The following is a 14,300-nucleotide window of genomic DNA, read 5'->3' on the forward strand; positions in this document are numbered from 1 at the left end:
GAATCGGGCCCTGTTATATGGGATGATACCACACGTCAACCACATTTTTCTTATGTGAATTGTGTTTGAGCTGTAGGCTGAATGTAAATCTGTACATATTTTGAATTAGTGTTAAAAGGGAAATCCTTTCACTGTACCAAAAGCTTTTTTTTCAGTCAAATTTCGAACTCTCAAGCCTCATTAGGCAAACCTCTCCTAAAGCGCTCGTTCTCCATGTTTGATAATTTCGGACCAAAAAAGATGGTAAAACACCTGGAGAGTATAAGCCATTTAAATACATTTTTTTTAGACACCCTGTTTGAGCCTTGCTGAAATAATGATCAGTTTAGAATTTGACACCTTTAATTACGCAGGCCTTGATAGTTTTATTGCACTTCTTGGAGGCATAATTGCGAGCATAATTAGATGTAAGCTTCGTAAAGCAATGGGCAGTTGAAATGAGTAAAACAAACCAAGCCAATTTAATATTGTTTTGAATTTTTGTACCTGATCTATCATGAGATGTTAGGATTAGATGCAGAAATTATGTGTGTAGCTCTAAACAAGTTCTGATTATAATGTTTGAATACATCAAGAACCCTGGCATGCGAAGGATCCTTAGTTGAAACTCTGGCTTTCACTGTAACATGACGATGGTATGTGTTTTATAAATTATCGCGGTCTATTGGTCAGTACTTTACAATTTCTTAATAACCCAGACAGTGATGTTTTATCTAAAACAAATTAGGATGAAGCTGAATTTATTGAAAACAATTGTTACATGGTATCAGCCAAAGAGTATGGGTTACTGATAGTTGCCCATAACTAATAGTTGCCCATAACTAATATGCCCATATTGGTTACCCATACTCTTCGGTTTAAGCCTTATCTATGAAAATGTTACCGACCAAGCCTCTCCTAAATATTCATCTAAGAAAGTTTTGGATAAATGTCTACGTTCTGAGTAACTACTATTCCTATCTTTTAAACTATTTGTATTTCTAACCTCACTATGATATGAAAAAAGTTGTTTCCGTAAGCGTAATGCTTCTGTGCTTGTCTCCTAAAGTTATAATAATGCCTTTTGTGGGGCGTCTTTTATTCTATTGGTTTTACTTTGTAATCGAAGTATTGTAAAAAAACAAAAACAAAAAAAAAAACACTTCAAACAAATCCTTATAATTAAGCTTTTGCTTGACTAAAGGATGTCAGTATTAGGGATTTTACAATCGATTATAAGCATAAAGGGAGGATAATACCCAAGGGAAGGGTGAAAAGAATAAAATATTATTATCCATTTTTCCCAAGCGTTCACACAGGAACAGCATGCGAAAATATAGAGGAATTCCTTGTCGGGAAATATCCAGGGTCCGTCAGCTGTAGAAACTGCTGCAAATCAGAATTGAATAAAAAAAAGAAGAAAATCCCATCAGCAAAACGACATTGAAACTTGTACCTGCTCCAACAAATTCACCAATGATGCCCCTAGGAAAGTTTGGTCAGATTCCCTCCTTTCCTCGCCTGGAAGGTTGGGAATATTAAAAAAATAGGTTGAATTATACAACTGTCAAGAAAAAAGATGCTGCACTTTACTTGTGAAAACCCTACTTCGAACCTTTATCTAAATGTATATTTTACCTCTCCTCTCCCCTTCCTTGTGAAAAATTTGTGCAGACTTCCTGTGGCTAATTAATAGTGATAATAACATTTATTTAGTTAGTTCCCAATTTATTCGCTCGGTTTATTATTTTGCTTTATTTTCTTTATTGTGTTTATTTTTTATTTGTTTATTTATAGGGTCATAATCAATGGGTAATTTGGGGTATTGTCTCCCTCTCCCCCAGTTGTGAAAATTACATAAAAATACAGTGACAGGCAAATAAATATTCCATTGCTATCCCCCCTCCAAAATGAATTGTTCGCACTCTTTGTGAAACGGTAAATAACAGAAGCATCATTCAGCCGGGTGGTTGCCCACTTTCACCACCTGGTGTATATACTAGGAGTGCCATGTGTTCCGCACAATATCACCACGCTTGGCACAGTTCCGCTACACTTGGCACACTTATGCCACGCTTGGTAAATACCATTTGGTGAATATTATTTTTAAGAGTTGGCAACCCCTCGTATCAAGCTCTACTAAGTAAAATTTTACCTTTAAAATCTTATTTACATTTCGCGTGGTCAAAAGAATTAATTTAAAATAACTAATACATTCCGCGTAGATACTTTCCGAAGACACCTCTTGAAGCAAAACTAGTAATAAAAATTAGTATGGCCAAGGTAGTTTGCCAACCCCTCTCCCTTTGGCCCCAAATATGACAAATGATGCAAATCCTAATAAAATATATGAAGATGACATTCGTAAGAATTCAGGTATTTCGGGTGGAGAATGGTCGAAGCCTGAAGCCCCCTTCCCTACATGTGGGCCGTTTTGCAGAGGGGTAGACACGTTTTTGCTTTCATCAGCCAGGACTCACTTATAGGGCACGTAAATTTGTTCAATGAGAGATTAGTAAGTTTTTAGTAGAGTGCCTCCATTCTCCTATCTTTCAACCAAATTGCTAAGTTCTATTTGAAACTAATGCGACAAGTACCTCAAGCAAGACGGGTGGAGGGAGGGGATCATTAGACGCGTACGCTCCTTTCAAGCCCAACCTATTTTGTGCACCAAAGTTTAGTCAGAGGCAACGCTGTAGCATTGCCTATAGTAAAGACCATACGGCTCCAATGTTTTATTATTTATTATTATTTTTTTTCCCCAGAGGCACTTCAAATGGAAGGGGTCGTCGTAGAAACTTCAAAGGGGGCTCATTTGATTGGAAATCGAGAGTTCTATTGCCCTTTTTAATAATCGAAAGTGATTGGAGGGCAACTAGCCCCCCCTTCCCCCACGCCTATCATTCCCCAAAGCACATCCAATCAAAATTTTGACATAACCATTTTGTTCAGCGTAGTTGATTTCCCGACAGAAAATATATTTTTGAGGAGGACACTCCCCCACAACCCTCAGGGCAAGGGCTTTAAGTTATGCCCTGGGGGCATATAAGGTTTTTATTGAAAGAGTTGTTATGGAAACTTCAAAACAGGCTCATTCGATTGGAAATTCAAAGGGCTAGTGCCCTTTTTAATAGTCAAAAGAGATTGGAGGGCAACTAGCCCCCCTCCCACGCCCCTCATTTCCCCAAACACATCCAATCAAAACTTTGAGATAGCCATTTTGTTCAGCATAGTTGATTTCCAGATGGAAATTATGTTTTTGAGGAGGACACTCCCCCACAACCTGGAGTGATTGGAGGGCAACCAGCCCCTACCCCCCCCCCCCTCTTCCCCCTCCCACGCCCATCATTCCCCCAAACACGTCCAATCAAAATTTTGAGATAGCCATTTTGTTCAGGGTAGTTGATTTCCAGATAGAAAATATGCTTTTGAGGAGGACACTCCCCACAACCCTCAAGGCAAGGGTTATAAGTTATGCCCTGGGGGCATATATGTTTCTTAAGGAAGGAATGATCATATAAACTTCAGAGAGGGCTCATTTGATTGGAAATTGAAAGTTCTAGTTCACTTTCTAATCGTCAAAAGATATTGGAGGGTAACCAGCTCCCCCCCCAAAAAAACACTTGTTTCCCAAATGCATCCAATAAAATTTTAAGATAGCTATTTTGTTAAAAATAGTTCAAAGATCATATAACAAAAAATCCGGTGTTGACACAACCCACCAGGGCCCGGGGGTACGCATTGTAAGTTATGCCCTGGGGGCATATATGGGTCTTATCGAAGAGGTGCTCGTATTAACTTCGAATAAGGAGGCCTAATTTGATTGGAAATTGAAAGTTCTAGTTCACTTTTTTAGAGTCAAAAGAGATTGGAGGGCACCTCCCCCCCTGCTCCACGCCCTTTTTTCCTCAAACATATCCGATAAGAACTTTGAGATAGCTTTTTTTTTAATAGTTGAAAGACCATATAACGAAAACTCAGTAGTCAACATAACCCCCCAGGGCCCGAGGGCAGGTGTTGGAAGTTATGTCCTGGGGGAATATATGGTTCTTATTGAAGGGATGATCGTAAAAAATTCAGGAATGGCTCATGTGATTGGAAATTGAAAGTTCTAGTTAAGTTTTTTAGAGTCAAAAGAGATTGGAGGGCAACTAGCCCCCCCCCGTGCCCGTTTTTCCCCAAATGCATCCAATAAAAATTTTGAGATAGGCATTAAGTTAAAAATTGCTCAAAAGTCAGATAAAAAAAACGCAGGTGTTGTCCCAACCCCCCAGGGCCTGGGGGCAGGCGTTGTAAGTTATGCCCTGGGGCATATATTGTTCGTATGAAAGGGATGCTCGTATAAACTTCAGAGAGGGCTCATTTGAGTGGATATTGAAAGTTCGAGCTCACTTTTTAATAGTCAAAAGAGATCCAAGGGCACCTAGCCCCCAACCCATCTGATGAAAATTTTGAGATAGACATCTTGTTAAAAATAGTTCAAAGGTCGGATAAGAAAAAATCTGGTGTCAATAGAACCCCCCAGGGCACAGGGGAAGGCGTTCTAAGTTATGCTCTAAGGGCATGTATGGTTCTTATGAAATGGATTCTCGTATAAAACTTCACAGAGGGCTCATTCGATTGAAAATCTGAAAGTTCTAGTTCACTTTTTAAGAGTCAATAGAGTTAAAGTAGCCCCCCCCCCCCCCCCGAAGCTCTTTTTTCACCAAACCCGTCCGCTACAAATTTTGAAATAGCCAGTGTTTTGGGAATTTTTCAAGAATTAGATAACAAAAACGCCCCCCAGACCCCGGGGGATAGGCGTTGTAAGTGTTGTCCTGGGGGCGTTTATGGTTCTTATGAAAGGGATGCCCGTATAAACTTCAGAGGGGGCTCATTTGATTGGAAATTGAAAGTTCTAGTTCAATTTTTAAGAGTGGAAAGATATCCAAGGACAACTTGCCCCCCCCCCCACACACACCCTATTTTTCCCAAGCCCATCTGAAAATTTTTATAATAGCCATTTCACTAAAAATAGTTCAAAGGTCAGATAAGAAAAATTCCTGTGTCGACGGAACCCGCTAGGGGCCGGAGGCAGGCCCTATGAGTTATGCTCTAGTGGCATATATAGTTTTTACGGAAGGATGCTAGCATAAACTTCGGAGAGGTCTCATTTGATTGGAAATTGGCAGTTTTGTTCACCTTTTAAGAGTCAAAAGAGATCGGAGGGCAACTAGTCCCCCTCCTGCACGCCCTAAATACATCAGATAAAATTTTTGATATAAAAGTTTTGTTAAAAATAGTTCAAAATTCAGATACAAAAAAAACTCCGGTGTCGACACATCCCCACAGGGCCCAGGGCAGGCGTTGTAAGTTATGCCCTGGCGGCATATATGGTTTTTATGGAAGGGATGCTCGTATAAAATTCCTAGAGGGCTCATTTGATTGGAAATTGAAAGTTGTAATTCACTTTTTATGAGTCAAAAGTGATTGGAGGGCAGCTAGCCTCCCCCCACACTCCATTTATTTTTTTTCCCAGAGACACTTCATATAGAAGGGGTCGTCGTACAAACTTCAAAGGGGGCTCATTCGATTGGAAATCGTGAGTACTAGTGCGCCTTTTAAGAGTCAAAAGGGATAAAAGGACAACTGGCCACCCATTCCCATTTTACCCAAATACATCTGATAAAAGATTTATGTAGACATTTTTTTAAGAATAGCTGAAAGATAATGTAACAAAACCTCCTTTACGTATGGTCATTTCGTTAAAATAGTTCAAAGATCAGATAAGAAAACTCCTATGTCGACACAACCTTCCCCCAGGGCCGGGGCAGGCGTTGTAGGTATTGCACTGGAGCCAAATATGGTTCTTATGGAAGGTATGCTCGTATAAACTTCAGAGAGGGTTCATTTGAATGGAAATTAAAAGTTGTAGTTCATTTTCTCAAAGTCAAAAAAGGTCAGAGGGCAACTAGCCCCTCCCGTCTTCGACGTCTTTGGGTGTATCAAATGGATAAAACGATCTAATAAAAATTTCAGGTGACCAGTTGGTTGAAAATAGTTCAACCATCAGATATTAAAACTCCAGGGTCTACGCAATCCCCCCGGACCTAGGGGTAGGTGTTGTAAGTTATACTCCGGGGATATATATGGTTCTTATAGAAGGGACGCTCGTATAAACTTCAGAGATGGCTCATTTGATTGAAAATAGAAAGTTCTAGTTCACTTTTAAAGAGTCAAAAGAGATCGAAGCTTAATCTAGTCCCCCCACACCCCTTTTCCCCAAACTCATCCGATAAAAATTTGGAGATAGCAATTTTGTTAAAAATAGTTCAAACGTCAGATAATAAAAACTCCGAGGTTGACACAAACCCATTTTTTCACTTTGATATTGTTTTACTCTGATATCAGTTTTGATACTTTGATGAATATTTGATTATTTTTTTTTAACTGTGATTTTGAAATAAGGAATTTTTAAAAACGTGAATTTTTTTGCAATCAAAAACGAAAAAAAAATAATTTAAAAAAAACTTTCCGAAAAATAAGTTTGTCAAAGAAAAGTAAAGGCCATTTTAAACTTAAGCTCAGCAGATACAAATACCTTTTAAATTCAAACACAAAACGACCAGAAATCAAACAGTTCGTGGTAACGAACTGTAAGTAAGCGAACTGTAAGGTTACCATTGAGCGACCAGGCTCAATGGTTACCGAAACTTTAAAAAACAGAATTTTAATACCAATAGACACATCAAAAGAATCAGATTTTAATTCTGACTTCAATTGTATAACTTTCATCAAGTTTAATCTTATCCATCAAAAGTTACGTGCCTGATAAAATTTGGCTGATTTTTGAAAAAAGGGGAAAAGACCCCCTAAAAGTAATAGAACCTTAATGAAAATAGCACCATCATATTCAGCGTATCAGAGAAGCCTACTGTAGAGGTTTCAAGCTCCTATCTACAAAATTGTGGAATTTTCCATTTTTTGCCAGAAGAAAGATCACGGATGCGTGTTTAGTTGTTTTTTTTTTTTCTTTTTTTTTTTTTTTTCTTTTCCCCAGGGATGATCGTATCGAACCATTGGTCCTAGAATATCGTGGGAGGGCTCATTGGAACAGAAATTAAAATTTCTAGTGCCCTTTTTAAGTGACCAAAATAAATGGAGGGCAACTAGGCCCCCTCCCACGCTCATTTTTTGCCCAAAGTCACCCGATCAAAATTTTGAGATAGCCATATTCTTCAGCATGGTCGAAAATATTATAACTATGTCTTTTAGGATGGCTTAATCCCTCGAAGCCCCCGGGGGGAGGGCTGAAAGTTATGTACTTTACCCAATGTTAACATATAGTATTGGCTATTGGGAAGTATACAGACGTTTTCAGGGGAAATTTTTTCTGGTAGTGGGGGGTGGGGGTGAGTCAGGGGCTATATGGGAGGATCTTTTCAGGAAGGAAGTTTTCATGGGGGAAGGGACATTGCTATGAAGGGGGCGCTGAATTTCTCATCATTATTTAAAAAAAAAATCAAAAATTACATATAAAAAACAAGTTTTTCAACTGAAAGTAAGGAGCAATATCAAAACTTAAAACGAACAAAAAATATTAGCTATATTATTGCGTACACCTTCTAGTCAATCCCTCGCTCTTTAAGCCAGAGATTTTTTAATACTTTCATAAGATCTATTTATTCTAATTAACAGCATTTATGATTAAGAGGTCATTTTTAAAGAATTTGAACAAAACTCTAACTTTAGTTTAAAGAGCAAGGTATTGACTAGGGCTACGTAATTTAATTTGTAAATTACGTCAGAACCAAATTTAGAGACAGCCATTTAGCAAAAGATAAGTAAAATTTTTATGCAAATTTTGTTTACTTATTCATGATGGTGAGCCAAAATAAAAGCTGCATTAACTAAAAAACGATCAGAAATTAAAAAAAAACAAAACAAGTTTTTTAAACTGAAAGTAAGGAACGACATTAAAACTTAAAACGAACAGAAATTATTCCGTAAGTAGAAGTGGGGGTGCCAGTCGTGACATTACCACGTGGTTTATGGTCCTAATATGGGCATAGAGTCCCTAGGGGAGATGGATTTCTGAGAAATTGATTGCGTAATCAAAGTGTGTCAATGACCTCTTTTTCCAAGGTCGATTTATTTGATGTTTCTATGTGTAATAGCTCCGGGGCGAAGGTTGCACATGTGCATTGATTTCTAACGGGAACAATGCTATTGATCTAGGACTCGAAGGGGAAGTGAATTTCCGAGAACTTGATTGCGTAATCAAAGTGTGTCAACAACAACAACAACATCGACCTTGACATTCACTGAGAGCGTGCACTTACAACACCGGTACGAACCACGTGGTTCTGTCAGCATTTTTAATACTGACGGGGCACCAAATATGGGCATGGACTCATTAGGGAGAACACGTGGTTAATGGGGTCAATGACCTAAATTTCACAACAACAACATCGACCTTGACATTCGCTGAGAGCGTGCACTTACAACAACAAAAACCCGGAATTTGGAACACCTGTGCTGTCGACCTCAATTCACATATCGTGAATCAATAATTCCCCTTAGAAACAACAAATTAATTCCCCTTTCTTGACAGATCAATCAATCAATGACATCATCTGTCAGACTTTAAAAATTTTCGCCTAGAAACATTTCTCCAGGAATAGATCCAAGTCATTAATGTCTTTGCCTCGGAAACAACTCTTTTGGTCGAACTCCAAAGGATATTAATAACCAAAGGCCATGGAAACAATTAGGCAAGAAGCATCTTAGCGATGAATTGTTTTAGCGCGCGAGAAGGTTTCCTATTAATTTGAAATGCGTTAGCACAGAGATGCCAATAACAAAGGAACACGCTGAATTTGCGTTTAGGGATTATTTGGGCGAAACCGTTTTAGACAGGTTATGGAACTATTTCGGCGAAACAGATAGAGACAGTTTAAAAGAAGATTTTTGAAGAGATTTTAGAAGAGAATTTGAGTGTGGTCGTTATAGTACACAAGTTTCATTTGAACAGTGTTGTGAGGTCCTCTAACCCAACCCCAAAGGGTTCCAATCCTCCTACCCCAACCCCGAAGGAAGCCACCAGTCCTCAAAAGCCCCCAAGCTCCCAAAGGCCCTCCACCGGTCCCCAAATGTCCCCCAGGCCCCCAACTGTCCCCCCGGACCCTCAAAGGCCCCCCCAAGCTCCCAAAGGGCCACCGGAGCCCCCAAAAGCCCACCCAGACCCCCAAATGCCATCCCCGGACCCCAAAGGCCCATCGAGCTCCCAAAGGACCAACGGGGTCCCAAAGGCCCTCCACCGGCCCCCAAATGTCCCCCAGGCTCCCATGGTCCTCAAAGGTCCCCCGGGCTCCCAAAGGGCCACCGGCGCCCCAAAGGCCCTCCACCGGTCCCCAAATGTCCCCCAGGCACCCAAAAGCCCACCCAGACCCCCAAATGCCATCCCCGGACCCCAAAGCCCACCCCCCGGTCCCCAAAGGTACCCCCGAGCTCCCAACTGGCCCCCCGGACCCCCAAAGGCCCACCCAGACCCCCAAAGGCCATCCCCGGGCCCCCAAAGGCCCATCGAGCTCCCAAAGGACCAACGGGGTCCCAAAGGCCCTCCACCGGCCCCCAACTGCCCCAAATGCCCTCCCATGGTCCTCATCCCCGGACCCCAAAGCCCACCCCCGGTCCCCAAAGGTCCCCCCGAGCTCCCAACTGGCCCCCGGACCCCCAAAGGCCCACCCAGACCCCCAAAGGCCATCCCCGGGCCCCCCAAAGGCCCATCGAGCTCCCAAAGGACCAACGGGGTCCCAAAGGCCCTCCACCGGCCCCCAACTGCCCCAAATGCCCTCCCATGGTCTTAAAAGGTCCCCCGGGCTCCCAAAGAGCCACCGGCGCCCCAAAGCCCCTCCACCGGCCCCCAAATGTCCCCCAGGCACCCAAAAGCCCACCCAGACCCCCAAAGGCCATCCCCGGACCCCAAAGCCAATCCCCCGGTCACCACACGTCCCCCCGAGCCCCAACCGGACCACCAGCCCTCAAGGGACCCACAAACCCTCAAAGGCTCTCCCCGAGCACCCGTCTTTCATTGATGTGAGTTGTCTGAAATCGCTGATGTGGGAGGTGTAGTTTGCTACTTAAGGCTTTTCTGAGCAGGATTTCTTAGCCATTCGTAGGTGTGTGTTGACTGAAACCAATACTTTGGGAGGTGTAGTTTGCTATTTCAGGCTTTTATGAGCTAGATTTCTTAGCCTTTCGTTGGTGTGTGTTGAGTGAAACTTATGATTTGGGATATGTAGTTTGCTTTTTTGACTTGTCTGAGTTGGATTTCTTAGTCTGTCATAGGTGTGTGGTGTCTGAAACCTATGATTTGGGATGTGTAGTTTGCTATTTTCGACTTTTCTGAGCTGGATTTCTTAGCCTTTATAGGTATGCGTTGTCAGAAAATTATGATTTGGGATGTATAGTTTGCTATTTCAGGCTTTTCTGAGCTAAGGTTTTCCAGTATTTCGTAGGTGAATGTTGTCTGAAACCAATAGTTTGGGATGAATAGTTTGCTATTTTTGACTTTTCTGAGCTAGGTTTCTTAGTCTTTCGTTGGTGTGTTTTGACTGAAACCGATGATTTGGGATATGTAGTTTGCTATTTTTGACCTTTCTGAGCTGGATTTCTTAGTCTTTCATAGGTGTGTGTTGTATGAAACCTATGATTTGGGATGGGTGGATTGCTACTTTTGACTTTTCTGAGCTGGATTTCTTAGCCTTTCATAGGTGTTTGTTGTCTGAAACCTATAGTTTGGGATGACTAGTTTGCTATTTTTGACTTTTCTGAGCTAGGTTTCTTAGCCGTTCATAGGTGAGTGTTGTCTGAAACCTATGATTTGGGATATGTAATTTGTTATTTCCGACTTTTCATAACCAGATTTCTTAGTCTTTCGTAGGTGTGTGGTGTCTGAAACCTATGATTCGGGATGTGTGGGTTGCTATTTTTTTTTACTTTTCTGAGCTGGATTTCTTAGCCATTCGTAGGTGTGTGTTGACTTAAACCTATGATTTGGGATGGTTAATTTGCTATTTTTGACTTTTCTGAGCTAGATTTCTTAGCCTATCATATGTTTGCTCTTTCAGAAAATTATGATTTGGGAGGTGTAGTTTGCTTTTTGGTCTTTTCAGAGCTAGGATTCTTAGTCACTCATAGGTGTTTGTTGTCTGAAACTTCGAGTTTGGGATGAGTAGTTGGCTATTTCAGACTTTTCTGAGCTAAGGTTTCTTAGTATTTCGTAGGTGAATGCTGTCTGAAACTTATGATTTGGGATATGTAAATTACTATTTCGGGCTTTTCTGAGTTAGATTTCTTAGTCCTTCATAGGTGTGTAGTGTCTGAAACCTATGATTTGGGATGTGTAGTTTGATATTTTCGACTTTTCTGAGCTAGGTTTCTTAGCCTTTCTTAGGTATGTGTTGTCAGGACATTATGATTTGGGATGTGTGGGTTGCTATTTCAGGCTTTTCTGAGCAGGATTTCTTAGCCATTCGCAGGTGTGTGTTGACTGAAACCTATGATTTGGGATGGTTAATTTGCTATTTTTGACTTTTCTGAGCTAGATTTCTTAGCCTTTCATAGGTGTGTCCTTTCAGAAAATTATGATTTGGGAGGTATAGTTTGCTTTTGGGACTTTTCATAGCTAGGATTCTTAGTCACTCATAGGTGTTTGTTGTCTGAAACTTCGATTTTGGGATGAGTAGTTGACTATTTCAGACTTTTCTGAGCTAAGGTTTCTTAGTATTTCGTAGGTGAATGCTGTCTGAAACTTACGATTTGGGATATGTAAATTACTATTTCGGGCTTTTCTGAGTTGGATTTCTTAGTCTTTCATAGGTGTGTGATGTCTGAAACCTATGATTTGGGATGTGTAGTTTGCTATTTTCGACTTTTCTGAGCTAGGTTTCTTAGCCTTTCACAGGTATGTGTTGTCAGAAAATTATGATTTGGGCTGTGTAGTTTGCTATTTCAGGATTTTCTGAGCTAAGGTTTCGTAGCCTTTCATAGGTGTGTCCTTTCAGAAAATTAGGATTTGGGAGGTCTAGTTTGCTTTTTGGACTTTTCAGAGTAAGGATTCTTAGTCACTCATAGGTGTTTGTTGTCTGAAACTTCGAGTTTGGGATGAGTAGTTGGCTATTTCAGACTTTTCCGAGCTAAGGTTTCTTAGTATTTCGTAGGTGAATGCTGTCTGAAACTTATGATTTGGGATATGTAAATTACTATTTCGGGCTTTTCTGAGTTGGATTTCTTAGTCTTTCATAGGTGTGTGATGTCTGAAACCTATGATTTGGGATGTGTAGTTTGCTATTTTGGACTTTTCTGAGCTAGGTTTCTTAGACTTTCCTAGGTCTGTGTTGACAGAAAATTATGATTTGGGATGTGTAGTTTGCTATTTAAGTCTTTTCTGAGCTAAGGTTTTCTAGTATTTCGTAGGTGAATATTGTCTGAAACCTATAGTTTGGGATGAGTAGCTTGCTATTTTTGACTTTTCTGAGCTAGGTTTCTTAGTCTTTCGTTGGTGTGTGTTGACTGAAACCTATGATTTGGGATACTTAGTTTGCTATTTTTGACTTTTCTGAGCTGGATTTATTAGCCTTTCCTAGGTGTGTGTTTACTGAAACCTATGATTGGGATGAGTAGTTTGCTATGTTCGACTTTTCTGAGCTAGGTTTCTTAGCCGTTCATAGGTGTGTGTTGTCTGAAACTTATGATTTGGGATGTGTAGTTTGCTATTTGAACTTTTCAGAGCTATGATTCTTAGTTCGTCATAGGCGTTTGTTGTCTGAAACTTCTAGTTTGGGATGAGTAGTTTCGCTATTTCAGGCTTTTCTGAGCTAAGGTTTCGTAGTCTTTCATAGGTGAATGCTGTCTGAAACTTATGATTTGGGATATGTTAATTACTATTTCGGGCTTTTCTGAGTTGGATTTCTTAGTCTTTCATAGGTGTGTAGTGTCTGAAACCTATGATTTGGGGTTGGTGGATTGCTACTTTATACTTTTCTGATATTGATTTCTTATACATTAATTTGTTTGTGTTGTCTGAAAAATATTTTTTGTGATTACTAGTTTGATATTTTTGAATTATCTGAGATAGTTTTCTTAGCCGTTCTTAGGTGAGTGGTGTCTGAAACCTAGGATTTGGGATATGTAAATTACTATTTCGGGCTTTTCTAAGCTAGATTTCTTAGTCTTTCATAGGTATGTGTTGTCTGAAACCTATGATTTGGGATGTGTGGGTTGCTATTTTTTTACTCTTCCGAGCTGGATTTCTTAGCCGTTCATAGGTGAGTGCTGTCTGAAACTTGTGATTTGAGATGGTTAATTTGCTATTTCCGGCATTTATTAGCTAGGTTTCATAGCCTCTCATAGGTGTGTGTTGTCAGAAAATTACGATTTGGGATGTGTAGTTTGCTATTTGAACTTTTCAGAGCTAGGATTCTTAGTCCATCATTGGTGTTTGTTGTCTGAAACCAATAGTTTGGGATGAATAGTTTGCTATTTCAGGCTTGTTCATTTTGAATTTCTGTCATGAAATGCAAGAGTTGGAAAATTGGGGTCTTAGTCCACCAGCTCAGTATTAGGGTCTCAGTCCACCAGCCTGAACGGTGGAATTTCACTAGCTCAATATTGGGGTCTCAGTCCACCAGCCTGAATGGTGGAAATTCACTAGCTCAATATTGGAGTCTGAGTCCACCAGCCCGAATGGTGGAAATTCACTAGCTCAGAATTAGGGTCTTAGTCCACCAGCCCGAATGGTGGAAATTCACTAGCTCAATATTGGGGTCTCAGTCCACCAGCCTGAATGGTGGAAATCCACTAACTCAGAATTAGGGTCTTAGTCCACCAGCCCGAATGGTGGAAATTCACTAGCTCAGAATTGGGGTCTTAGTCCACCAGCCTGAATGGTTGAAATTCACATTAGACGACACAAAAACTTACACACACACAAAAACTTACACACACGCACAAAAACTTACACACACACACAAAAACTTACACACACACACACATTAAAACAAACACACACACACAAAAACTTACACACACACGATGAAACTTACACACACACACACACAAAAACTTACACACACACAAACTAACACATTCACACAAAAACTTACATGCACACAAAAACTTACATGCACACAAAAACTTACACACACACACACACACACACACAAACTTACACACACACACAAACACGAAAACTCACACACACAAACCAAAACTTACACACACACACACACACGCACACAAAAACTTACACATCAACACAAAAAAAACTCACACACACA

At 40.5% G+C, this 14,300-nt stretch overlaps 1 protein-coding gene across 2 annotated transcripts in view; it reads left to right on the forward strand.

Moving 5' to 3' along the window:
* Window positions 1-578: 578 nt before the first annotated feature.
* The window catches only part of LOC148951220 (follistatin-related protein 1-like), a 188,731-nt gene continuing 175,009 nt past the window's right edge, over window positions 579-14,300 (forward strand). The window contains exon 1 of one of the 2 annotated variants that reach the window (XM_089090186.1): window positions 579-635. In XM_089090186.1, the coding sequence (XP_088946312.1) occupies window positions 627-635 (9 nt within the window). In that variant the 5' untranslated portion in view covers window positions 579-626. Of the gene's footprint in view, window positions 668-14,300 lie in introns of both variants that reach the window. The other variant, XM_089090185.1, reaches the window with a different exon arrangement.

This window comes from Artemia sp. Qi Xiang Cuo, chromosome 6 (assembly GCF_049724085.1).
Source record: "Artemia sp. Qi Xiang Cuo chromosome 6, ASM4972408v1, whole genome shotgun sequence".
NCBI classification, from domain to species: domain Eukaryota; kingdom Metazoa; phylum Arthropoda; class Branchiopoda; order Anostraca; family Artemiidae; genus Artemia; species Artemia sp. Qi Xiang Cuo.